This window comes from Bos taurus, chromosome 20 (assembly GCF_002263795.3).
Source record: "Bos taurus isolate L1 Dominette 01449 registration number 42190680 breed Hereford chromosome 20, ARS-UCD2.0, whole genome shotgun sequence".
Classification (NCBI taxonomy): domain Eukaryota; kingdom Metazoa; phylum Chordata; class Mammalia; order Artiodactyla; family Bovidae; genus Bos; species Bos taurus.
In genome coordinates, this window is record NC_037347.1 from 31787679 (window position 1) to 31813777 (window position 26099).

Sequence of the window (26099 nt, forward strand, 5' to 3'; positions counted from 1 at the left end):
GTTTTGTTCTTTACCTTCCTTTTAATGTTCCTTTAGGAAATCTCTCTTGGAAGGTGGCAATTTTTAAATAATGAAGATTCTACAGTACATATTCATAAGAAGTCATTTCCCCATACTTAAAAGATTTTTATATAAATATGATAGCATTCTTCAAAAGATATACTATAAGCTCTGAAGAATTGATGCTTTTGAACTGTGGTGTTGGAGAAGACTCTTGAGAGTCCCTTGGACTGAAAGGAGATCCAACCAGTCCATTCTGAAGGAGATCAGTCCTGGGATTTCTTTGGAAGGAATGATGCTAAAGCTGAAACTCCAGTAGTTTGGCCACCTCATGCAAAGAGTTGACTCATTGGAAAAGACTCTGATGCTGGGAGGGATTGGGGGCAGGAGGAGAAGGGGACGAGGATGAGATGGCTGGATGGCATCACTGACTCGATGGACGTGAGTCTGGGTGAACTCCGGGATTTGGTGATGGACAGGGAGGCCTGGCGTGCGGCGATTCATGGGGTCCCAAAGAGCTGGACACGACTGAGCGACTGAACTGAACAAGTCTGATTATTTTAAGAAGGTCTTTCTCACAATTACATTGAAAGAAGTATTTCTACATTATTCAAACTAATTTTCATGTAAGCATTATTTTTTTTCTTAAGTAGTAGTTGATCATGGATTAGCTTAGTTTCTCATACAATTCTTTTATAGAATAACACTGAATATATGCTTTTGCTCTTTTCAAAACATTCTGATCAGTGATCAGTTTTGACTACATCATTTTGTTTAGAACAATTTTGTACAGTAAAGCTGCACTGTCCATAACAATGTCTTCCTTAAAATCCACTCTTTTAGAGTATAAGGGCTCAAATAAATTTAAGTTATTCAGGCTCAGTTCAGACAGGAAAAAAGCAATATTAAGTTGTAATAAATTATTTAGAGAAAATTGGCAAATATGTTTGAATTCTACTGATTTTGGAGGTGCTCTGAATATTCGGCTGATTTCACGTCTCTATTTTTTTCTCTTTTCACTGCTCATGTGTTTAAATGCCTGAAATTCAATTGATCTAGGGCTGGTTATATCGCAATAATTCTCCTCTAGTGGAAAAAAGGCTCTGAATCTTGTTTCCTTTGTCTGGGCAGTAATAACCACTGATGATAAGTTAACAGGTATAATGTCACTATCTCTCATATAGTGAATTACTGAGATTCTCCTAAAGTAGAATATAGAATAATACTTTTACAATAATATAAGAAACAATATAAAAATATTCCTATCATTTATGATATATTGGATGAATCATACTCTGTTTTATGTTCATATCCTGAACTCCAAATACATATTATTTCAAAGATAGAATGAATTCATTCTTTGGGGTAATGAAGCAGCAAGAAAACAAAGGCTCATAGTATAAAAGGCTGCCAACACTTTTGCATAATCTACACAATGGGCCCTTGCCTTTCTCCAGCCTGATAGATGTCTCCAGCATAACAGATGTCATTAAATATTGTTTCATGACTTTCCTTCTCTGTGTCAGGTTAGCAGTAATAAATGAAGAGCTTCTTTGGTCCTTGACAATGAGAACATCTCAGAAAATATATTTAACTTAATCATCCAATCACTCATGAGAATGAGAGACTCAAGTTTTCCCTTAAGTTATGAAATTCCAATGCTATTGCCATAAATGGTTTGTTGTTGTTTAGTTGCTAAGTCATGTCCAACTCTTTGCAACCCCATGGACTATAGCCCACCAGGCTCCTCTGTCCATAGGATTCTCTAGGCAAGAATACTGGAGTGGGTTGCGCCATTCTTTCTCCAGGGGATCGTCCTGACCTAGGGATCAAACCCGAGTTTCCTGCATCGGCAGCCAGATTCTTTACCACTGAGCCATCAGGGAATGGTAAGAGGGATCATCCACTGTCTCACATGTAACTGGTAAATATTAGGAGGGAATAGGTGGGCCAACATAAATAACAAAATCACAAAATCTAAAAAGTAGTGACAAACAGATAAAGTGAAGTTCTAAACTAATAGTCTCCAAACTCTCATAATTGTGTGCCCTGTTAATAAAAATAATGAGAATGTACACCCCAATTCTTGTCTATTTATAAATTATATATATATATATCACTTTCTTACTGTATATAATTCTTAAAAAGGATACAAGTAGAAGTTAAGAAGGTGAACTAAAGAGGAAAAAAATGTTAATTTATTCTAATATTATTTAAAGCACTGTTATAAAACTTTTTATTGAATCACTATTATTGTTGATAAATTTTAGTGAGATAATGCCACTGGAAATGCATCAGTAGCTTTTACAATGTTGATTTAACTCTTTGATTATGAAAATTTTTTTAATATTCAGGCTGTCTTGATACTTGGATTTGCGGGTTCAAATGCATTACTGGCTGTACTTACTAAATCACAACACAGTCATCCTTAGGTTTCCATTGGAGATTAGTTCCAGGACTGCTGTGGGTACCAAAATTCATGGATACTCAAGCCCCTTACATAAAATGGTGTAGTATTAGCATATAATTTATGCACATCCTGTATATCTTTTTAATATTTTTTTTAATCTCTAGATTACTTATAACACCTAATACAATGTAAATGCTATGTTAATAGTTATAAATACAATGTAAATAGTTACTTTTGTTGTTGTCCATTCACCAAGTCATGTCCAATTCTTGGCAACCCCATGGACTGCAGCATGACAGGCCTTCCTGTCCTTCACCATCTCGTGGACTTTGCCCAAGTTCCCATCCATTGAATCAGTGATGTCCTCCAATCATCTCATCCTCTGTTGCCCTCTTTTCCTGCCTTCAATCTTTACCAACATCAGGGTCTTTTCCAAAGTGTAAGCTGTTCATATCAGGTGGCCAAATCATTGGAGCTTCAGCATCAATCCTTCCAATGAATATTTAGTCCTGATTTCCTTTAGGATTGACTGGTTTGATCTCTTTGCTGTCCAAGGGACTCTCAAGAGTCGTCTCTAGCACCACAGTTTGAAAGCATCAATTCTTTGGTGCTCTGCCTTCTTTATGGTCCAGCTCTCACATCAGTACATGACTACTGGAAAAACCAAAGCTTTGACTAGATGGACCTTTGTCAGCAAAGTGATGTCTCTGCTTTTTAATACACTTTCTAGGTTGGTCATAGATTTCCTGCCAAGAAGCAGTCGAGGAAATCTGTCACTGCCTCCACGTTTTCCCCTTCTTTTTGCCATGAAGGGATGGAACTGGATGCCATGATCTTAGTTTTTTTAATATTGAGTTTTAAGTCAGCTTTTTAACTGTCTTCTTTCACCTTCATCAAGAGGCTCTTTATTCCTCTTTGCTTTCTGCCATTAATAGTTACTGCTGCTGCTAAGTCGCTTCAGTCGTGTCCAACTCTGTGCAACCCCATAGACAGCAGCCTACCAGGCTCCTCCATCCTTGGGATTCTCCAGGCAAGAACGCTGGAGTGGGTTGCCATTTCCTTCTCCAATGCGTGAAAGTGGAAAGTGAAAGTGAAGTCTCTCAGTCATGTCTGACTCTTCGCGACCCCATGGACTGCAGCCTACCAGGCTCCTCCGTCCATGGGAGTTTCCAGGCAAAAGTACTGGAGTGGGGTGCCATTACTAGCCCTTAGCAAATTCAAGTTTTGCTTTTTTGAAACTTTCTGAAATTTTTTTCAAGTATTTTCAGTCTGGGTTGGTTGAATCCATGGATGCAGGACCTGCAGATATGAAGGGCCTACTGTACTCATTTTTCAGTCCCAAACACTGATTAGGCAAAAGTGATTTGTTTTTGAAATTCTGTCAAATCCATCTTCCTTGATGTTGTTATAAGCCTCTCAAAAGATTTTTGAAAACAAACATTTAACAAAGGGTTGAGAATCATTGTTAGATCATTGTTTGAAGAATTTTTAATTGAATTTAGCTTTCTATGCCAAGTTTAATACGCATGTAAGAATGTTTAAAGTTGACACATTTTTGGCCCCCAATCACTTAATGATGGAACCATTTCTAAATATTCATTTGTAAACAGTCCTGCTATAGATTAATTTTTTCAAAGGCAGTGACACTTGGCCACCATTGGCTGACATTTCATCAGTTATGATAGTTTTTCATTAAACTTTTTAATGTTTCTGAACTTGTACAAGGGTAGAAGTGACAGCTCTGCTACTTTTTTGCTACTTTTTTATTGCTGATTTGTGCTTGCATTATTAGTATTATTGTCAAACATATTTTATTTCTTAAAGCTACTGTCCAGTTTGAAAGGATTATTTTGATTGTAAGTAGCTGCTGCTGCTGCTGTTAAGTTGCTTCAGTCGTGTCCGACTCTGTGCGACCCCATAGACGGCAGCCCACCAGGCTCCCCCGTCCCTGGGATTCTCCAGGCAAGAACACTGGAGTGGGTTGCCATTTCCTTCTCTAATGCATAAAAGTGAAAAGTGAAAGTGAAGTGGCTCAGTCGTGTCTGACTCTTCACGATCCCATGACTGTAGCCTACCAGGCTCCTCCGCCCATGGGATTTTCCAGGCAAGAGTACTGGAGTGGGTTGCCATTTCCTTCTCCAGTACATGACTGACTACTTTTAATAAAAAATAAGCATTAATAGGAATTGTGTTGTTTTCTTTCTGCATCTCAATGGATCATCTTTTACACAGCCCATAAGCACCTACTGAAAAGACTGATGGATGAGAGTAAAGGGAGGTTATCATTTCTCTCATAGTGGCTGAAGAAACTCTTCAGCTTAGAGGGCAACTGATTCAGTAACTCAATAATGCAGTCAAGACACCATATCCTTCTAGTCTTTTCTTGCTGCTCTCCTCAATGCTGTCATCACTTTCAGGTTGAAAGCAAACAGTCTGCAACAATTTCAGGCATTATATGCAGACTTAACAACAACCAGAATAACAGTTTTTTGGGAGAGAGGAAAATATTTCAGAAGCCCTCCCTTGGAATTGGGGTGTAACTAGCTTCTCCCGAGGCATATGATCACGTGGATTAAGAATGAATCTTAGAAAAAAAGTCAGGTTTATATTAAGAAAAGGAAATAGTTTCTGGGGAGGCAGACATTTACAACCACTGTAACCTTGATAAGCAAATTATCCATACAATCTTGAGAATCAAACAGATCAAAGAGAAGAAAGATAGGTAGTTCACATCTATCATGTTGGGCAAAACCTGTAGGAGCACTGGACAAATGAAATCAGTGAATCACTATTTCTTCCTGAGAGGCAGCATAGGATATCCATTTTTCAGAAATGGATTATTAAAAGATCTGTACTACCATATCTGTGAAAATATAATATTCTTGACTATGGTAGATATTTGATAACCTCTTATAAAGCAATATGTTTAACATGTTTATAATTATAATCAACTTTCTGGAACTTCAAAGTATTTAATGTTAATCTCTGGTAGATGTTTTATTTGAACAAAATCCTAGAAAGGGTTAAACTCCTGGAAAAAGTTGAATCCTGTAAAGGATTATGAACAGATACATTAAAAAAAATGCAGCTAGGTGTCATATTTAGTCAGAGAAAGGAAAGGTTTTTCTGAGCCCTTGGCACTGAGATGGAAAAATGAAAGCCCAAACCAGGTGTGGGATAGGGATCAAATACTGGGAAAAAATGAGCAGGATGCTAGAACTAAGCCAAGCAAAAACCTATGGGACATACCGTGATCAGACATCTGCAGGAAAAAATTTAAAAAAAGATATTGGAGATGATATGGCTCCCTATCTACTACCCTTCTTGATCTCCAGAACAGCTCTTAGTGGTGTATCAACATGGAAATGAATCCTTTATGTACTGCAGAAGCTGTTCGGCAGTTTAAGTGTGAAGTCTTCTGATCCAATTCCTATATTTGTTTCATTAACACTTGAGGAAATATTTTAAGGTAAACCAATGGGGGAAAAGTAAAAACTAATAGTAGTTCTTAAAAGACTATAAGGAATAACACATCAAATAAATACCATAAAAGGTCAGTATTGTATCTCCCCTATATATGTAAAGTAGTTTCATTATGAGAAAAGCAGAGGACTAAGATAAAAAATTCTTATTGTTTGGTGTCAGTTTTATGAGATCTTGGAGGCAATTTAGTTTAAACTCTAATATAGTGGAGGAAGACCCTAGGAGAAGGGATAAGCTACCCACTCCAGTATTCTTGGGCTTCCCTTGTGGCTCAGCTGGTAAAGAATCTACCTGCAATGCGGCAGACCTGGGTTCAATCCCTGGGTTGGGAAGATCCCCTGGAGAAGGGAAAGGCTACCCACTCCAGTATTTTGGCCTGGAGAATTCCATGGACTGTATGGTGATGGGGTCGCAAAGAGTGGGACATGACTGAGTGACTTTTATTAATTAATTAATTATAGTAGAGGAAAATGCCACTAACATTGCACTGTAGCTAAATTAAAGCAAGACAAAACACTTGGTTGCCTTGTTTTCTCAATGGTGGCTGAAGATGTTGGCTTAATTTACACAAATAAAAACCTTACTCAATGACAGAAATTAAATAGTAAACTAAACTATCTCTGAGGTTTGAACAGAATACTCATGAAGTAATTACTCATAATACCCATCCTTTAAAACTGAACACAAGGTTATTAAAGACCAAGAATACTACTGGGAATAAATATACTTCTAACCTTTCTAAAGTAATAAAGAGAATTATTATAATCAACTATAAAACCCTGATGTTTTTGTCAGAATATGACTGAATTGTTCTATTCAGCATGACATTTCTTATTTTACAATAATTTAGGAAGATATTATTGAGTAGTAAGGAATCCTGCTCTTAGCTGATAAATTTAACAAGATCAGATTAAGAGAAGATTACTGTCAGCAATGTAAAAACTTTCTATTCTTAAAGATGCTTAAATACAACCTTTTTTTTTAGATTTTACTTTTTTTCTAACTTACCCTTCAAATTATGTTGATATTCAATGGTATGCTGTAGCCCTTTTATCATATCATGAAGAGTAGCACATTCTAAAACATAAAAGACAAATCTATTTGAATATTTACTTTCTTTTTGGAATTATTATCTCAAAGTTAAAAAATACTTAAAATAATATTTAATTGACAATTATGAGACTTAATAAAGCAACCAGGTATCTCAAAATAAGTTATATAATACACTTTTTTTTTTTACATTGAAGGGTAATTGCTTTATAGAATTTTGTGGTTTTCTGTCATACATCAATAAGGACCAGCCATTGGTACACACATCCCCTCCCTCCCAAGCCTCCCTCCCATCTCCCTCCCCTTACCACCCTTCAGCCTGTCACAGAGCCCTTGTTTGAGTTCCCCGAGTCAGACAGCAAATTCCCATTGGCTATCTATTTTACATATGGTATTGTAAATTTCCATTTTATCCTCTCCACACACCTCCCCTTCTCAATCCTCCCCTCCTCTATGTCCGTAGGTTTGTTCTCTATCTCTGTTTCTCCATTGCTGCCCTAAAAATAAATTCATCAAAGCCATCTTTTTAGATTCCATATATATATGTGTCAATATACAATATTTCTCTTTTCTCTTTCTGACTTACTTTGTATGATAGGCACTAGGTTTGTCCACCTCATTAGAACTGACTCAAATGCGTTCCTTTTTATGACTGAGTAGTATTCCACTGTATACATGTACCACAGCTTCTTTATCCTTTCATCTGTAGACGAACATCTAGGTTGCTTCCATGTTCTAGCTATTGTAAATAGTGCTGCAATGAACATTGGGGTACATGTGTCTTTTTCAATTTTTTTTTCCTTAGGGTGTATGCCTAGGAGTGGGATTGCTGGATCATACGGTGGTTTTATTCCTAGCTCTTTAAGGAATCTCCATACCATCTTCCATAGTGGTTGTATCAGTTTATATTCCCACCAGCAATGCAAGAGTGTTCCCTCTTCTCCACACCCTCTCCAGCATTTATTGGTAGATTTTTTTATGATGGCCATTCTGACTGGTGTGAGGTGGTATCTCATTGTAGTTTTGATTTGTATTTCTCTTAATAATGAGTGATGTTAAATATCTTTTCATGTGCTTGTTAGCCATCTGTAATAAACACTTTTTAAATCAGTCTTTAAGTCAAATGCACTCCATGATTTAGTTATGAGTTTTCTAAGGCATGAAAAACCCAGTAAAGTAGGGATTCCCTCTATGTGCCTTTAGCAACAGCTACCCTAGAAATAAGGCACATTTGGATATGTCTGGAGAACTGTGAGGCACGTACCCAAGTGGCTTTTCCATAAAAACATTCCAAGGAAAGAGAGTCAGAACATTCCAAGGAAAGAGAGTCAAGGAAAATGAAGTTTTATTCAAAGATAGAGAGTCAGAGCTGGTGAACAAGTGTCATTTGGGAGAAGATAAGGCTTTTCTTCCTCATTGTCCTCTAACCTGTCCTCTTGCCTGAGTCCTAGGACAAGGGAGTAGCGACAAAGAGTAAAAACTCAATGTGTTGGGTTACAAGGCATCAGCAACTTTGGTGCCAATGTCTTCTTGAATAATGGGAGAATTCTGTGCAATCAAGCCTGAAATGTGCAAATAAGCTTTCAGTATGTATATTCTTGGTATCACCGGCAACAGCTAAACATTTGAAGCAGGGCAACAGTGGTGGAGACTTCTGTAACTTTAAGCAGCCCTTGGCTGTAAGCTTCAGGATAGCAGGGGCTATCTTCTGTCTTGTTTAACATTTCTCCCTAGTACTTAGAAGAGTTGTGGTCCATAATAGTCATTTCCTAAATATTTTTTAAGTGATTTGATTGACAGGCATTATAACGGTAAGGAGTAAATGGAGAAACAGTGGTATGAGAATAATAACACACTGCTATTTTAAATGCTTTGCAACTATTCATTTAACCCTTTTAACTCTATGACATTGATTCTAGTATTTGCCTCATTTTTACATATCAGGAAATTGACACATAGAAGTTTAGCAAATTGTCCAAACTCACACTTAAAAGTAGTAGATGGTAGAGCTACAACATGATCTCAAGCAGTCCAGCACTAACGCCAATGATTCTAACTACTTTAATATACCAAGAAGATCGGCGTAGGATCACTTCTTCAGACTAATCTGAATAGGTGAGAGGCCCTGGAAAGAGGGCAGGAATAGAGCCAGAGAAAGACTTAGTGATAGTTATTGCTATCACATTTTTACTATAAGTTTGAGAAACCCAGGTTGCACCAGTTTAAGTTTACAATTATAGTAGCTAAATATATAATGATGAAAACTTCACAAAGAGTAACAGTATTTTTAAAAAGAAAGATTAGGCAATTTTGTTCTTATGTGCTTGGCTTAATGGTTATTAAACATTGAACCTTATTCTCTTTCTTTCAGTTTTAGAGACCTACAGTGGATATTCAGCCACTGTGCATTAGTGTGACATACTTTTATCTAACAGTAAAAAGTTGTCTAGGTACATTAAAGTACATTATTGAATATTTACCCTGTCAGGCATTACATTAAGTACATTATAAACATTATAATCAGTATTCAAACTGATGCTGAGAAATTGGCATCATTATCTGGATCTCACAAAAGGAGGAAGTCACCCATAGATATCTGGTAACTTAACAAAGATTCCACAGTACATGGTAGGTCTAGGTTTGAACACAGGTTTTTCACATTTTAAATCCTGTGCTCTTAATTCAAGACTTCCTCAGGAATTGTATAACATGCTGATGAAACCATGAAATTTGGAATCAAAAGAACTGGATTAGAGTTTTTTTCTTCTTTACTTTGTAACTATGACGCTCTGGGTAATGTACTTTTCTCCTATATTAGGTTGTTCTGACAACCAAATGAAAAAATATACTTTCTAAGTTCATTCACAGATATTTAACATTGTTACTGTTTCTCTCCTCTGTGTCCCACAATTTGTATATATTACTTTTATCCATTGTTCACATTACATTTTAGTTAGATGGTTTCTCCCACTAGACAGTGAACTCTTTCAGGTAAAGATATTTATTTTGATAATCCTTACTTCTAATGTTGCCAGGAGCCCGAGAGACATTCCACTCATGACAAAGGTCATGAGGAAGGAGGCTCGGCATACACAAAGGTGGGATCGAGCCTCAGGAGTCCCCGCGGATATTCTCGAGCATCTACCCCCCAAAAAACCAGAGTCTGCCTACTTTATTGCTTTGTGCTCTCACCTCTGACTTTACTGGGGGCTGTCCCCCACCACCATCTCGCTCTCTCTGTCAAAGAGTTAACTTACAGCTCCAATTAATAAAGTTCCTGGGCAACTAGGAGTGTTTAAATCCAAACCCCTCAGATAGCTCTCTAACTCGCCTGACAAGTTTACCCGGACTCCTACAGCTATGCATACGATTGTTTACAGTCTTCCAGCCTCGAGAGGCACGGGAAGCTTAAGATATTCAAACAGTTTAGAGCCTCTCAGAGAGTTAGAAACTGTCAGAATAAAACTAGTAAAAGATTTCATTGATGAGCCAATGCTTGTTGCCAAGTTTCCACATCCCCTGTATTGTATCCTTGAATGTGTATTAATTAATATAGTTTGTATGTAGAAAAAATAAGTAGTGGCCTTGGTGTTAGTAACTTTAGACCCTTAAGGTAATAAATTCTTTCCTTTGTTGTAAACCCATTACACATCCGCCCTATAGGAATGCAATTTTATCTTCGGAAGATGGCGCCAAACCTTAAAATAATTACTCTTAGAGAAAATAAGTCTTTGTTGATAAGTCCTTGTCAAGAGTCATAAAATGTTAATAAGCCTTCTGGCCAGAAGATGATGTAAATCACCTAAACCATTTGTATACGATAAATTTGCAGGAAAGAAACCCTGGTTTTTGATAAGGATCAAAAACTGCTGACTTTGCATCCCCTATTATCCTCTACGTGTAACTTAGGGTATATAAGCCCCTGTTAAAAATACAGCTACGGGCCTTGCTCACCAACGCTTGGTCTCCCCATGTCATTCTTCCCCTTAACTTCCAGCTGAGTCTCCATCTGGAGCATGGATATCCTCTGCGACCATTTATTTGCCTGGGCTTCTAAGACCCACTTGAGAAGGTGTCTAAGGTGGGGCACCTTCCGCTATTCGAGAGGGCGCCTGCGGCCTCCGTGGTCAGAGCTAACCTGGTGTCACGGGTTATATTGATTTTCCGCGTAAACCAAGCTACTCAGCTTCTTTTCTCCACTGAATTTTCCTACGGAGCTATCCTCATTCTATTACTCTTTATATCTTTGATAAATAAATAAATAAATAAATAGGTCACCTAAGCCGTCTCTCCTTCGAATACCCTGGATCAGCCGGGGCTGGACCTCGGCATAATGTGATGACTATTTCATAAGTTTTCAATAGTTTTTGTATTTATTAACTAAATGAGAGAACCAATGCTGTGAGGGGAGAGTTCAAAACTTCCCATTTTCAGTTAGAGGTCCTATAACTCAGTCTCCATGTACTTCAACTACATTAATAGAAATGAAAGTATTCGGTAGAAGTTAAAAGCTTTATGCAAGTACAAGGTTCTACTCCTCCTTTTTCCCACTCTACCTCCCCTATCGCCAACTCAAAGTTCCCACCATCCTTCATTTTGTTCTGTTGCTGAGTCCTAGTAACAGAATGATGGTTAAATGACAACTGACATTACCTACTTCATGTATATTACTGTATTAGCTGCTGCAATTAAAAATGGAGGCACAGATCCTGCCATCACTTGTCCTTGCACCTTTAGAAGCACGAATCCAGCATGCATGCTATGCTATGCTATGCTAAGTCACTTCAGTCATGTCCGACTCTTTACGACCCCATGGACTGCAGCCCACCAGGCTCCTCCGTCCATGGGATTTTCCAGGCAAGAGTACTGGAGTGGGGTGCCATTGCCTTTAAAGTATGTTATCTCAGTAATTAGCAAATTGAAAACAGAACCCTGAAACTGAAAGTATACCGAATGTTTCCAAACTGTGTATTTTTAAATTTAGAACACAAGGTGGCTCTCTAAACACATTTTTTAAAACAGAAACTGGCTCAGTAAGGAATTTTACCTGGGTCTCTTGCATTGCATGCGGATTCTTTACTAAATGTGAGCCACCACGGAAGCCCCATAAAATAGAAGATCATTCATTATTTTAGAATAATAGCTTTTAATTCTCTTTGCAAAACTTCTCCTACGCATCATTTCTGTTGGACTTTACAGTACAATTTGAAGAACTATCCTATCCAATTCTTAAAAACTAGAGCTCAGAACATTAAGCTATCACTTATATTGTATAATTTAGTAAATCAGTGATTGTTTTAAGGTCAAATTTAGGCTCTACCATTATAAGCAATTTAGGTATTAATATCTATATCATAAATCAGTTGGAAATATTAAATAAAATGTGCATGAAAAGGCTTTTTTTTATAGTACTTGATCTTCAATATCAATATTGTTACCATCTTGAGCTGGCAAAGGCATTGTTTATCTGATATCAAGAGAAGAAAATATAAAGATATCACGATTTACTTTTGAACAAGTCCAGTCACATACATGGTTTGCCCTTCCTAAGTGAATTAGTACGCACTTTGCTTTCTAAGAGATCATTCTCACTTGTTCTTTCACTTCTATTGTGTATTATTCAGAAAAAGGTCATTAGATTTAGAATAAGTATAACTAATTTTTAAGGAAGTATTTGATTATGTTTTTCAAATAATATACACACATGAGACACAAGTTTAGTGATAAGTGAATATCTTGACAATCTCTGCCCCAAAACTAACCAGTTTCCCTCCCCTCAAAGCAAACACTGTTACTAGGGCACTGTTTATCTTTCCAGGGATCTACAAATATACAGGGGGGAGGGTGTTTGTGCGTTAAAATATATTTTTTAAAAATGATAATACTCTGCTGTGTACATTATTATTTTCATTTACTATACGTGGGAGATTGAAAGTTATGACCAACCTAGATAGCATATTCAAAAGCAGAGATATTACTTTGCCAAGAAAGGTCCATCTAGACAAGGCTATGGTTTTCCAGTGGTCATGTATGGATGTGAGAGTTGGACTGTGAAGAAAGCTGAGCACCGAAGAATTGATGCTTTTGAACTGTGGTGTTGGAGAAGACTCTTGAGAGTCCCTTGGACTGCAAGGAGATCCAACCAGTCCATTCTGAAGGAGATCAGTCCTGGGTGTTCTTTGGAAGGAATGATGCTAAAGCTGAAGCTCCAGTACTTTGGCCACCTCATGCGACGAGTTGACTCATTGGAAAAGACTGATGCTGGGAGGGATTGGGGTCAAGAGGAGAAGGGGACGACAGAGGATGAGATGGCTGGATGGCATCACTGACTCGATGCACGTGAGTTTGAGTGAACTCCGGGAGTTGTTGATGGACAGGGAGGACTGGCATGCTGCAGTTCATGGGATCGCAAGGAGTCGGACATGACTGAGCGACTGAACTGAACTGATGCTATATCATATAAAGATACTTCATTCTTTTTGTCAGTTATATAGTAGTTCATTACAAAATATACCGTAATTTATTTAACCAGATATCCACTGATAGGTGTCACACTTGGAAAAGCTTTCTTCAGTCTTAAAAACATAAAAACAAAACTCCCTATATTCTCTTCTATTGTGGCTTCACTTTCTGACCTTTAATTAACTTTATTATTCAGAAAAGTTTTAGATGTATAGATGGGCTTCCCAGGTGGTGCTAATCTGCCTGCCAATGCAGGAGTCATAAGAGATGCTGGTTTGATCCCTGGGTTGGGAAGATCCTTTGGAGTATGAAACGGCAATCTGCTCCAGTATTCTTGCCTGGAAAATCCCATGGACAGAGTAGCTTAGCGGGCTACAGCCCATAGGGTTGCAAAGAGTCGGGCACGACTGAGCACAGATGTACAGAAAACTTGGGAAGATGCTACAGAGAGTTGTGAAATATCCTAAGCTAAGTTTCCCCTATTATTAATATCTTACTTTAGTACAGTATGTTTGTTACAATTAATGAACCAATGTTGATACATTATTATTAACTAAAATCTATATTTTACTTGGGCTTCCCAGATGGTACAGGTGGTAAAGAAACTGCCTGCCAATGGTCAGGAAGATCCCCTGGAGAAGGAAATGGTAACCTACTCCAGCATTCTTGCCTGGAGACTCTTTATGACAGAGGAGCCTGGTGGGCTGCAGTCTATAGGGTTGCACAGAGTCAGACACGACTGAAGCGACTTAGCACGCATGCATACTTTACTCTGATTTTCTTAATTTTTACCTAATATCCTTTCTCTATTCTCTGATTCCATCCACAATACCACATTACATTTAGTTGTCGTGTCTTCTTCAGGTCCCCTTTGCTGTGACAGTTTCTCAGAGCTTTCTTGTTTTTGATGCACTTAAGTTTTTCAAACTACTGGCCAGGTCTTTTGTAGATATCCCTCTATGTGAATATGATGCTTATCTCATGATGAGATGAGGTTAGAGGGAGAAAAAACATAGAAGTAAAGTGCCATTTTCATCACATCATAGCACAGGTACCTACTATCAACATGACATCAAGCTGACCTTGATTTCGTGCCTTAAGTTGTGTACGTCAGATTTCCCCACTATATAATTACTCTTTATCAACCCCTTTTCCATTCAGTATATGTTTCACTATAGGACTGGAAAAGGTCAGTTTTCATTCCAATCCCAAAGAAAGGCAATGCCAAAGAATGCTCCAACTACCACACAATCGCACTCATCTCACACGCTAGTAAAGTAATGCTCAAAATTCTCCAAGCCAGGCTTCAGCAATATATGAACTGTGAACTTCCTGATGTTCAAGCTGGTTTTAGAAAAGGCAGAGGAACCAGAGATCAAATTGCCAACATCCGCTGGATCATGGAAAAAGCAAGACAGTTCCAGAAAAACATCTATTTCTGCTTTATTGACTATGCCAAAGCCTTTGACTGTGTGGATCACAATAAACTGTGGGAAATTCTGAAAGAGATGGGAATACCAGACCACCTGATCTGTCTCTTGAGAAATTTGTATGCAGGTCAGGAAGCAACAGTTAGAACTGGACATGGAACAACAGACTGGTTCCAAATAGGAAAAGGAGTTTGTCAAGGCTGTATATTGTCACCGTTTATTTAACTTATATGCAGAGTACATTATGAGAAACGCTGGACTGGAAGAAACACAAGCTGGACTCAAGATTGCTGGGAGAAATATCAATAACCTCAGATATGCAGATGACACCACCCTTATCGCAGAAAGTGAAGAGGAACTCAAAAGCCTCTTGATGAAAGTGAAAGTGGAGAGTGAAAAAGTTGGCTTAAAGTTCAACGTTCAAAAAACGAAGATCATGGCATCCGGTCCCACCACTTCATGGGAAATAGATGGGGAAACAGTGAAACAGTGTCAGACTTTATTTTTCTGGGCTCCAAAATCACTACAGATGGTGACTGCAGCCATGAAATTAAAAGACGCTTACTCCTTGGAAGGAAGGTTATGACCAACCTAGATAGCATATTGAAAAGCAGAGACATTACTTTGCCAACAAAGGTTTGTCTAGTCAAGGCTATGGTTTTTCCTGTGGTCATGTATGGATGTGAGAGTTGGACTGTGAAGAAGGCTGGGCACCGAAGAATTGATGCTTTTGAACTGTGGTGTTGGAGAAGACTCTTGAGAGTCCCTTGGACTGCAAGGAGATCCAACCAGTCCATTCTAAAGGAGATCAGCCCTGGGATTTCTTTGGAAAGAATGATGCTAAAGCTGAAACTCCAATACTTTGGCCACCTCACGCAGAGAGTTGACTCATTGGAAAAGACTCTGATGCTGGGAGGGATTGGGGTCAGGAGGAGAAGGGGACGACAGAGGATGAGATGGCTGGATGGCGTCACTGACTCGATGGACGTGAGTCTGAGTGAACTCCGGGAGTTGGTGATGGACAGGGAGGCCTGGCGTGCTGCGATTCATGGGGTCACAAAGAATTGGACATGACTGAGCGACTTATCTGATCTGATCTGATAGTGAAAAAAATCATTGTACACAGCCCACACCTGATGAGTGCCGTGTTATATTTCCTTGAGGCCAAGTCATTTACATACGCTATTTGGAATTCTGCAGAGATTTATCTCTTCACCCCATATATTTATTTATTCATTTATTTTTATGAATATGTACTCATGGATATACCTGGGGTTTTAATCTAATACTATTTTATTTTGTTGCTCAAATTGTTTCAGCTTTGGTCATTGAGTACTTTTTCACTTGAGTCCTGTATCTTTGACATACCCCATTATTATGCAGTTTTTTCCTTTTTGAGTACTTTATTTCCTGGTACTACAAGATGCTTTCGACTTATATATTTCTTGCCCCAGTCTTAGAACCAGCCATTTCTTCAAGAAGTCCTGGTTCCTTTTGTAATAAGATAGTATTAGAAACTTGGTGCTAGTTTTGCTTGTTGCTATGGATTATGTACCCTCTCAGTTGACATAACAAGGAAGTGTATGTATATGGCTTCTTTTTTTCTTTTCCTGATGCCCAGCACTTTATTAGTAAGGAGGCTTGGTCCACGAAAGGGGAGGCTGGGATGGACAGGACTAACATTCATCTAGGGGGATTTTCCTGGTCATCAGGTGGTTTCTCCATGCAGGTTTAGAGGAAATATGGATGAAACCCACACAGAGTGTATCACTGTGATTGGCAAACAGCAGAAGTAGGAGGGGAGCCCTAGGCATAGCTGGGTTCGTAGGACAGCAGTGTTTCCATGTTGGGCACAGATGCACCTTCCGGGAACTTCTCCAAGTTCCAGGCAACATGGCTGCAGCACACAGAGATCAACTGATGAGCTTGGAATCTGTTGAAAACAGTGGTTGTCAGGGGGCCAGGGCAAGGCCTTCCACAGGAAGGTGCAGAGCAGATGCATCTGCGTGCCACTCACCATACACTTCTGGAAAAGTCTCTGAACTTGAGGGAACTCAGGCTCTCTTTGTACCTAGCGTTCTCCTGATGCCAGGAATGAGTTGCATGGGAAGACCAGCACTACCAGGCCTGGGGAGAAGTTGTCAGGTAGCTTGTTCAACTGAGTGTAGTCCCAGACCTTTGTGCTGCAGAGCAATGCCACTTTCTCAACGAGTAGCACCATGCCAGGCTGGGTGCCCAGGCTCCCACGCTCCCTGAGGGCTAACGGGTGCACAGAGAAGGGGCAGAGTAGACACAAGAAGGGATGGTGGCAGCTGGGAGCTGAGCAGAGCACGTGGCATGGATGTCTGAGAAGCGAGTGGGACTAGGACAGCATCTTTCTAACACTAAAATTTTTGACCCATCTGAAGTTTCTTCTGGTGTAACTGTGAGGCAGGAATTCAACTGTACTTCTTCCATGTGTTTGAAGGCCTGGACTGAGCCTTGGATTTGTCATTTCTTAGCTGACTGGATGCAGATAGATCACCCTCCTTTGTTTATGTTTCTTCATTATCAAAGTGGAATAATAACATCAGTCCTATCTATATAGTCTTTCAGGGCTATATTAAGGACAAAATGAAATGATAATCTGAAAAGTTCTATGTGAATTAAAAATATTTTACAAATGTAAAATTACTGTTATAGCAAAAAGCACACTCATTAGAATGATTGTTTCTACAGGTAGCAAAGAACTAACCTTGTTTCATTGCGACCTCTTTTGTTTGCATTACTCTTAATAAACAGTTAGCTTTTTCCAACTGCATATCCAGGATATTGTTCTTCCCACTGGATTCTATCATTTTCTACAGAAGAAACAGAATACATTTTATTACCAAATCAATGCCGCTATTTTGATTTTTTTTTAACCTAAGAATATGAAAGTATAAACCATTTAATACCTGAAAGTCTAATAATTAAGTTTGGCACACATTTTTAAATAAGTCAATTTCCTAATTTATCTTTAAAGAGTAACATAATAAAAAGTTAGAATAGGTGAATAGTTATAAAAAGTTATAAAAAGTAAAAATATGACCTAATTTGAACTCCCTTCTTTCCAACTATTCAACCTCCACTCCTAAAACTAACCATTCCTTATAAATATTTCCAAAATATTTTATGACTAAACAACTATAGGAAAGGGTCACATTATACTCTGTTCTGCACCTTGGATTTTCCACTTAGTACTGCTTTCTCAGAGATGATGGCATATAAGCATGTAAAAGTCTTACCTCATTCTTTTTAACAGCTGCATTGAGTTTCATTCATGAATTTAATTTATTTAAATAGTTCCCTATTGAGGAAAATTTGTGCTGTTCCCATTTTTTGCTATTACAGTCAATGAATAAATATTCTCAAACATATATCTTTCTGAATAATGTAATAACTGCCATGTACCCTTCAAACACCTTCAAAAATCATCAACTCATAACCTATCCTGTATAATCTGTACTTCTACCCATTCTCTATTCTCATTGCTTCTGAATTTATCTCAAAGCAACTCCTTGACACTATATTATTTCATTGATAAATATTATCATTTACATGCTTCTCTAAGAGATGACTCAAAAGTACAATCACAATACCATTATGACATTAAAAAAGAACAATATTTCTAATTTAAAATATCTAAGAATATGAGAGATAATCCCAAGTTAAGCTCCAAATGCTTTGTACCAGTTCTTCTCCCACCAAAGTGTTATTTCTTTCTCTCTCCTCTCTTACTTTGGTCAGAATCACTTGGTTAAAAAAACACAAGTCCATTGTTGGAAAAAAGCTCATTATATGAAAATACCCATCATCATGAAAAGTTTTTTAAGAGGGCAATACTACATTGTACAGAGGAAAAGAAGGAATAGAGAAGGATGATAAGAAAAAGAGAGAAAATAGAGGTAGGGATTATTCTTCCTCCTATTCCTATTTCACAAATCCACTTCCCAAATCTGATTTATCCACTTACATTTCTCAACAGATATTCCTACTCCTCTCCCAGGCAGAGGAGACAAAAAGCCTAGTATATACTTGGGGATATGGTCTGACATATAATTTGTGTAGAGTTTGGGAGGGGGACTTCAAACAGGTCTGCTTTTAGGCAAAAGAGAAAAGGGAACAGATAGAACAGGAAAGACTAAAAAGGAAATTAGTCATAAGAGTAAGAGATTGAAGATTGAATCTACTTCAATCCTTACTAAACCATTCTTGAGTTTATGGACATCCAGGGTATATACATATGTATTTCCCCTTTAACTTTAGCAAAAGTATATCAATTGTTTGCTCCCTTGCCCCCAAAACATTTTGATACTAGTATTAATGAGTTACAACTACATACATTCTAAATACAGATTTTAAAAATGAGAGAGAAGGGGCTTAAAAAATACATTTCCATTATTTTTATCTTGCTTCTTTATATATATATATATATATATATATATATTTTTTTTTTTTTTTTCCTAACTCCCTCCATTGACAAAATCTGTTACACTTTCCCTTATATTCTACAATTGTTGGATATCTTTACATACCTTTTCTATCTGTGAAAAGTCATTTATAAGTTTGTCAAGATTCACACTGCTAATCTTTTTCATACATCCTTCGCTGTTTTGATTCATATCTAAACTAGTGAAGAGTAGATAGTGTTAAAACAAACAAACAAAATACAAAGCACTATAATAATGATAATAGTTCAAATACTAAAGTTCCTGTATTCCACTCATAGAGCACATACTTGAGCTCCATTGCACTCAAGAGAATTTTTATTATACCCCCATTATTAACAACGATCAAATGAATTAAGGCTTCTCTACTCTTCTACACAGCCACTCCAGCCAAGTTTTCTCTAAACAAATCTATAATTAGTGCAATGATATGTGCATATGTAGAAATTATTTGTCCCTATTACACAAAAATTATGTCACCATTCATCACTCAGCTCTTTGCCATCAATATGACTGCATTTAAAATCTGATGCATTACTAAGTCTGATACATGGCTTTTAAATATAGCTACTCATTTCCAGTATTCTTGCCTGGAGAATTCCATGGACAGAGAAGCCTGGCATGCTACAGTCCACGGGGTTGCAAAGAGTTGGACACGACTGACTGACACTTGTATGTATTCTCAATTTAAAGTGTTAAAAATATTTAACTATCATGCCACAAATAATTTTTGCAGAATTTCTTGGTAGTCTGCTTGTTGCTAGGAATTGAATTATGTCTCCTTCAAAATTTGCATGTTGAAGCTCTAAATCCAACTGTGACTATATTTGTATATAGAATATTTAGGAGAATATTAAAGTTGAATGAAATCATAAAGGTGTGGCCCTAATCTGATAAGACTGTGGCCTCATAAGAAGAGGAAGAGAGTGATTTTGTTCTCTCTCCACACATTCACACTGAGGACAGGCCCTGTGAGCACACAATGAGGTGGTGGCTCTCTGAAACCCAAGGAGAGAGTCTTCACGAGGATCAACACTGATGTCACCTCAATTTTGGACTTCTCAGCTTCCAGAACTATGAGAAAATAAATTTCTGTTGTTTAAGCCACTGAGCCTGTAGTATTTTGTTATAGCAGCAGCCTGAGTAGACATATACAATTAATTTTCTTATTTTTTTTGGCTGGCAACCTGTTTGGTAAATAATGAACATAAGGAAATTAATATGCTTAAAGCAAGCACTAAGTATTTCTATTATTTTACATAAGAGTACTTTGGGGTATAACCAACTAACTGCTGAAGTTAAGAATAAGAGTTCCAGTTTCAGTTCTATGGAATCAGTCATAAGACATTCTGCAGAATTCCAGAGGTAAGCTCATCTAGTTAGGATGGAAACTGACTTTTGCAAAACAGCAAGTATTTACATACGAGGGTGTGAGAATAGCTAGAAGAATCACGATTAAAACAATCTAAATGTATGAGATACTTGTCTTTAGACTTTTCCCTAGCAAACACGAAGGAGAAAATAAAAATGTGACATTTCAGTATTCTAGATTGAGGACAGTTCAGTTCAGTCGCTCAGTCGTGTCTGAGTCTTTGCGACCCCATGAATTGGCCTCCCTGTCCATCACCAACTCCCGAAGTTCACTCAAACTCATTGAGTTTGGTGATGCCACCCAGCCATCTCATCTTCTGTCATCCCCTTCTCCTTCTGCCCCAAATCCCTCCCAGCATCAGGGTCTTTTCCAATGAGTCAACTCTTTGCCTGAGGTGGCCAAAGTATGGGAGTTTCAGCTTTAGCATCATTCCTTCCAAAGAACACCCAGGACTGATCTCCTTCAGAATGGACTTTTGTTGGATCTCCTTGAAGTCCAAGGGACTCTCAAGAGTCTTCTCCAACACCACAGTTCAAAAGCATCAATTCTTCGGCACTCAGCTTTCTTCCCAGTCCAATTTTCACATCCATACATGACCACTGGAAAAACCATAGCCTTGACTAGACGGACCTTTGTTGGCAAAGTAATGTCTCTGCTTTTCAATATGCTATCTAGGTTGGTCATAACTTTCCTTCCAAGGAGTAAGTGTCTTTTAATTTCATGCAATCACCATCTGCAGTGATTTTGGAGCCCCCAAAAATAAAGTCAGCCACTGTTTCCACTGTTTCCCCATCTATTTCCCATGAAGTGATGGGACCGGATGCCATGATCTTCGTTTTCTGAACGTTGAGCTTTAAGCCAACTTTTTCACTCTCCTCTTTCACTTTCATCAAGAGGCTTTTGAGTTCCTCTTCACTTTCTGCCATAAGGGTGGTGTCATCTGCATATCTGAGGTTATTGATATTTCTCCCGGCAATCTTCATTCCAGCTTGTGCTTCTTCCAGCCCAGCGTTTCTCATGATGTCCTCTGCATAGAAGTTAAATAAGCAGCCTTGACGAACTCCTTTTCCTATTTGGAACCAGTCTGTTGTTCCATGTCCAGTTGTAACTGTTGCTTCCTGACATGCATATAAGTTTCTCAAGAGGCAGGTCAGGTGGTCTGGTATTCCCATCTTTTTCAGAATTTTCCACAGTTTATTGTCATCCACACAGTCAAAGGCTTTGGCATAGTCCATAAAGCAGAAATAGATGTTTTTCTGGAACTCTCTTCCTTTTTCCATGATCCAGCTGATGTTGGCAATTTGATTTCTGGTTCCAACAGGGCATGTGCAAATGCCTGGTGTGTGACAGTGGCAGTGATAAGTAGTCCAAAGTAAAAGGTAAGTAAAATTCCTAAAGTAATTACTCAAAGTAATTTTGGGGACATATTGTTTAAAATGAGGTACTCCAAAACATAGACATTGTTTGACAATTTGTTACTTTATAAAGAAACCCCATTTCCTTCCTCTTTTTATTTTATACTGCATTAACAACTATTAGTGGTTTTAAGTTTGAATTTTAGCTGTGTATTTTCAGTTTACTGAATTATTATCCTCTGTATCACATATAGTAGTAAAACTCTAAAATAGTTAAAACTTGTTCCTTAAGACAGAAGACTAACTGTAATAGCATCCCATGATGCTATTAAAATATTTAAATGCAGTAAAATTCCTTTGGGGGCAAAATTTAGAAATCATCACAATATATATTTTTGTTTAATTTATAGGATAATCTGAAGTAATGATGAAAAATCTTTCCTCATAACTTTTTCCTTAATTTCTAACTTAAAATTTTTTTTTATTGAAGTACAGATGATTTACAATGTTGAGTCATGCTCTGCTATGCAACAAAGTGACTCAGTTATGTACATATATTCTTTTCCATTATGGTTTATCACAGGATATTGAATATAGTTTCCTGTGCTATACAATAGAACTTTGTTCTTTGTCTTTTCTACATATAACAGTTTGCATCTGCTAATCCCAAACTCCTAGTCTTTCTCTCCCCTACCCTCCTCCCTCTTGGCAAACACAAGTCTGTTCTCTATGCCTACAAGTCTGTTTCTTTTTTGTAGATAGGTTCATTTATGCCATATTTTAGATTCCACATACAAGTGATACTGTATGGTATTTCTATTTCTCCTTCTGACTTATTTCACTTAGTATTATACTTGCTAGTTGCATCCATGTTGCTGCAAATGGCATTAGTTCATTCTTTTTTATGGCCGAGTAGTATTTCATTGTGCATATGTACCACATCTTCTTTATCTATTCATCTATTGATAGACATTTAAGTTGTTTGCATCTTTTGGCTATTGTGAATGGTGTTGCTATGAACATAGGGGTTCACAGCATGTATCTGAATTACAGTTTTGTCTGGGTATATGCCCAGGAGTGGGACTGCTAGATCATATAGTAACTCTACTTTTAGTTTTCTGAGGAAGCTCCACACTGTTTTCCATAGTTGCTGTAGGAATTTACATTCCTACAAAGAGTGTAGGAGGGTTCCCTTTTCTCCACAACCTCTTCAGCATTTGTTACTTGTAGACTTTTAAATGATGGCCATTCTGACCAGTGTGACTTGGTACCTCATTATAGCTTTGACCTACATCTTTTCATGTGTCTACCGGCCATCTGTATGTCTTCTCTGTAGTTCCTATCTTCTCTGTAGTTCCTAACATTTTAAATAAATAAAAGGTTTTACTACAGCTTTGTCTCAGAATCTGGCTCCTGAACTAAGTTTGTTTTACTTGAGCTTGATTTCTCCCAACTCTTTCCTCCTAATGAGAGCCTTGAGGTGCTTTTCCTCATAAAATCATCACTAATATTACACTGGCTAGCAACACATGCTATCACTTTTGTCACACTGGCCAAGCCATCTGATTGCTTCTAGATGTCTTCATTACCTCTCCTCCAATGCAGGAGGGACAAGAGCAAGATCTCTTCAGTTGGTACGGTCTTCTCACCCGGTGAACTAGGTCACAGGCTGCTGATTCAGTGATTGGCAAATTCTTGCTGAGAAGCCGGGACTGACTCCTGACCTCTACAACCCCAAATTCAACCACCCCCACAGTGGGCGGCAGCCCCATTTCCTTCTTGCCCTCGCCCCCACCCTGCTCAGGCCGGCCCTCCGCACCCCAGGATAGGTTTGTGTTATCTCCCCAACCCCCCTCTTCACCATACTGCGTGAATTCACCCTCAGTCCTGAGGCCTAGGGCTCCAGGTTTCCTCTCCCATTCTGGTGTCCCTAGGAGCTCAACTCTACAGCACGACAAAAATCCCCTGGGGTGGGAGAGGTGGCTGGGTCAAACTTCTGTCTCAAACCAGGATAGTGTTAAGAAGTGCTAAGTAAAGAATACCTGTGGAAAAGGAAACTTCGAATTCGCGGAGGAAAAGCCTGGAGCGTTACCTGTTGTCGCTCGCGGTTTCCACAGCCTCCCCACGCACAGCTTCTTCCTGGTACTGGTCCGGCCCTAACTGTTGTCCCCTGCTCAGGAAGCGTGTTCCCCCAACAATGGGCCCGCCCTTCTCCTAGTCCCCACTGAGCCTGCCCTTAGGGCCCCACCTCCAGCCTTACCTCCTTGGGCTTCTTAGGTATTTTCATGTAGATACTAGAATACGATTCAACACGTAGTGACTATCAGATCAATAATTATTTTCTGAGCAAATAATAAATCACATTGGATTAAGTTGTGATTAATGAGTCACCACTACTGAATAAATAGTAATCCATGTTTATTCTAATAACATAAACTAGGCAATGGCACCCCACTCCAGTACTCTTGCCTGGAAAATCCCATGGATGGAGGAGTCTGGTAGGCTGCAGTCCATGGGGTCGCTAAGAGTCGGACACTACTGATCGACTTCACTTTCACTTTTCACTTTCATGCATTGGAGAAGGAAATGGCAACCGACTCCAGTGTTCTTGCCTGGAGAATCCCAGGGATGGGGGAGCCTGGTGGGCTGCCGTCTATGGGGTCGCACAGAGTCGGACACGACTGAAGCGACTTAGCAGCAGCAGCAGCAGGCTTATAAAAGTACCAGACACTGTGCTAGGTGATGGAGATGAAATCATGGATATAATACAGTCTGTGCAGTCTGGAGTCAGTTAATGGATATGATCTCCCTTGTACAGAGTTTTTGTCTTAGTAGCTCAGTGTTTAATGGCATGGGTTTTAGTGGATCCAAACCCCAACTCTTCTATTTACCAAGGGGGTGATCAGTGAGCAGATTCTAAATTCTACCTGCTTCAGTCTCTTTGTAAAAACAGACATTAGTTAATGCCTACTTTACGGGCTTTCTTGCTGTCTATGGGGTCGCACAGAGTAGGACACGACTAAAGTGACTTAGCAGCAGCTCATAAAGAAACTGCCCATCCCTGACTTCGGAAGATCGTCTGGAGAAGGTAATGGTTACCTGCTCCAGTATTCTTGTCTGGAGAATTCCATGGACAGAGGAGCCTGGCGGGAGACAGCGCATGGGGTTGCAGAGTTGGACAGGACTGAATGAGTAACACTGCAGGCTAAGGCCTACTTTATAGAGCTGTTGTAATGTTTAAATGAAATGATGTACTTTAAAAGTGTTTAATGTACTTCGTGCCAAAGGTTAAGTGTTAAAAGTATTAATTATTATAATTAAAAAAAATTGATAACCATTTGAAAGTGTATCCACTGCCATCTTTTCCCTGTCTACTTTTTTTTTTTTGAGTGGGAGAGGGAAGATTTATTAATTTGATTTTTCTATGAACAAAATTGGCAAGCAGAAAAATGTAAAGTGTAACAGGATAAATAATACATTATTATCTGAAAGGTATTATAGCATGGTGGCAACAGAACTAGATCAAAGTGGGAAATATGTGGGCGGTGGGGGGGAACCTCTTCCTGCTGCTGACCAGTTGGTAATCTTGGAAAGATTGGGATTCCCAAGTCTTTTTTTTTTCACTTTGAAATAAGGAAAGTGGACTAAATAACAGATAAAATTTTAAGATTTTAAATTTGTCTTATGATAAAACATAGCTCATCAAAATGTTTTGAAAATGTTATCTTCTCATGTTCTTTACTGTATTGATTTCACAAAATTCACATACACAAACACACACATAGTTTAATTTTTAGAGATCTTACAAGAGATGAAACTTCTGACTATCCAAGAGGCTTTCTTTGACATTAGTAACAACACAAAGGGATATTGAAAATGGCCTTTTGAATTGATGATTCAAAATAATTGTTGTTTTGTTAGTCACTCAATTGTGTTTGACTCTTTGCACCAGGCTCCTCAGTTCATGGGGTTCTCCAGGCAAAAATACTGGAGTGGGTTGCCATTTCCTTCTCCAGGGGATCTTCTGGACCCAGAGATCAAACCCAGGTCTCCTGTTTGCATGCAGAT

General features: G+C 38.4%; 1 protein-coding gene across 5 annotated transcripts in view; it reads right to left on the bottom strand.

The window, feature by feature from the left end:
• Positions 1 to 24213, bottom strand: part of CCDC152 (coiled-coil domain containing 152) — a 41017-nt gene extending 16804 nt beyond the window's left edge. Inside the window, exons 1-4 of one of the 5 annotated variants that reach the window (XM_005221562.5) lie at positions 24124 to 24213; positions 19392 to 19485; positions 17570 to 17675; positions 6902 to 6970 (exon numbers count right to left, since the gene is read on the bottom strand). In XM_005221562.5, the coding sequence (XP_005221619.1) occupies positions 6902 to 6970; positions 17570 to 17675; positions 19392 to 19478 (262 nt within the window). In that variant the 5' untranslated portion in view covers positions 19479 to 19485; positions 24124 to 24213. Of the gene's footprint in view, positions 1 to 6901; positions 6971 to 17569; positions 17676 to 19391; positions 19486 to 23910; positions 24034 to 24073 lie in introns of those variants that run through there. The other 4 variants (XM_024981480.2, XM_024981478.2, XM_024981479.2 and 1 more) reach the window with 4 other exon arrangements.
• Between the last annotated feature and the right edge of the window lie 1886 nt (positions 24214 to 26099).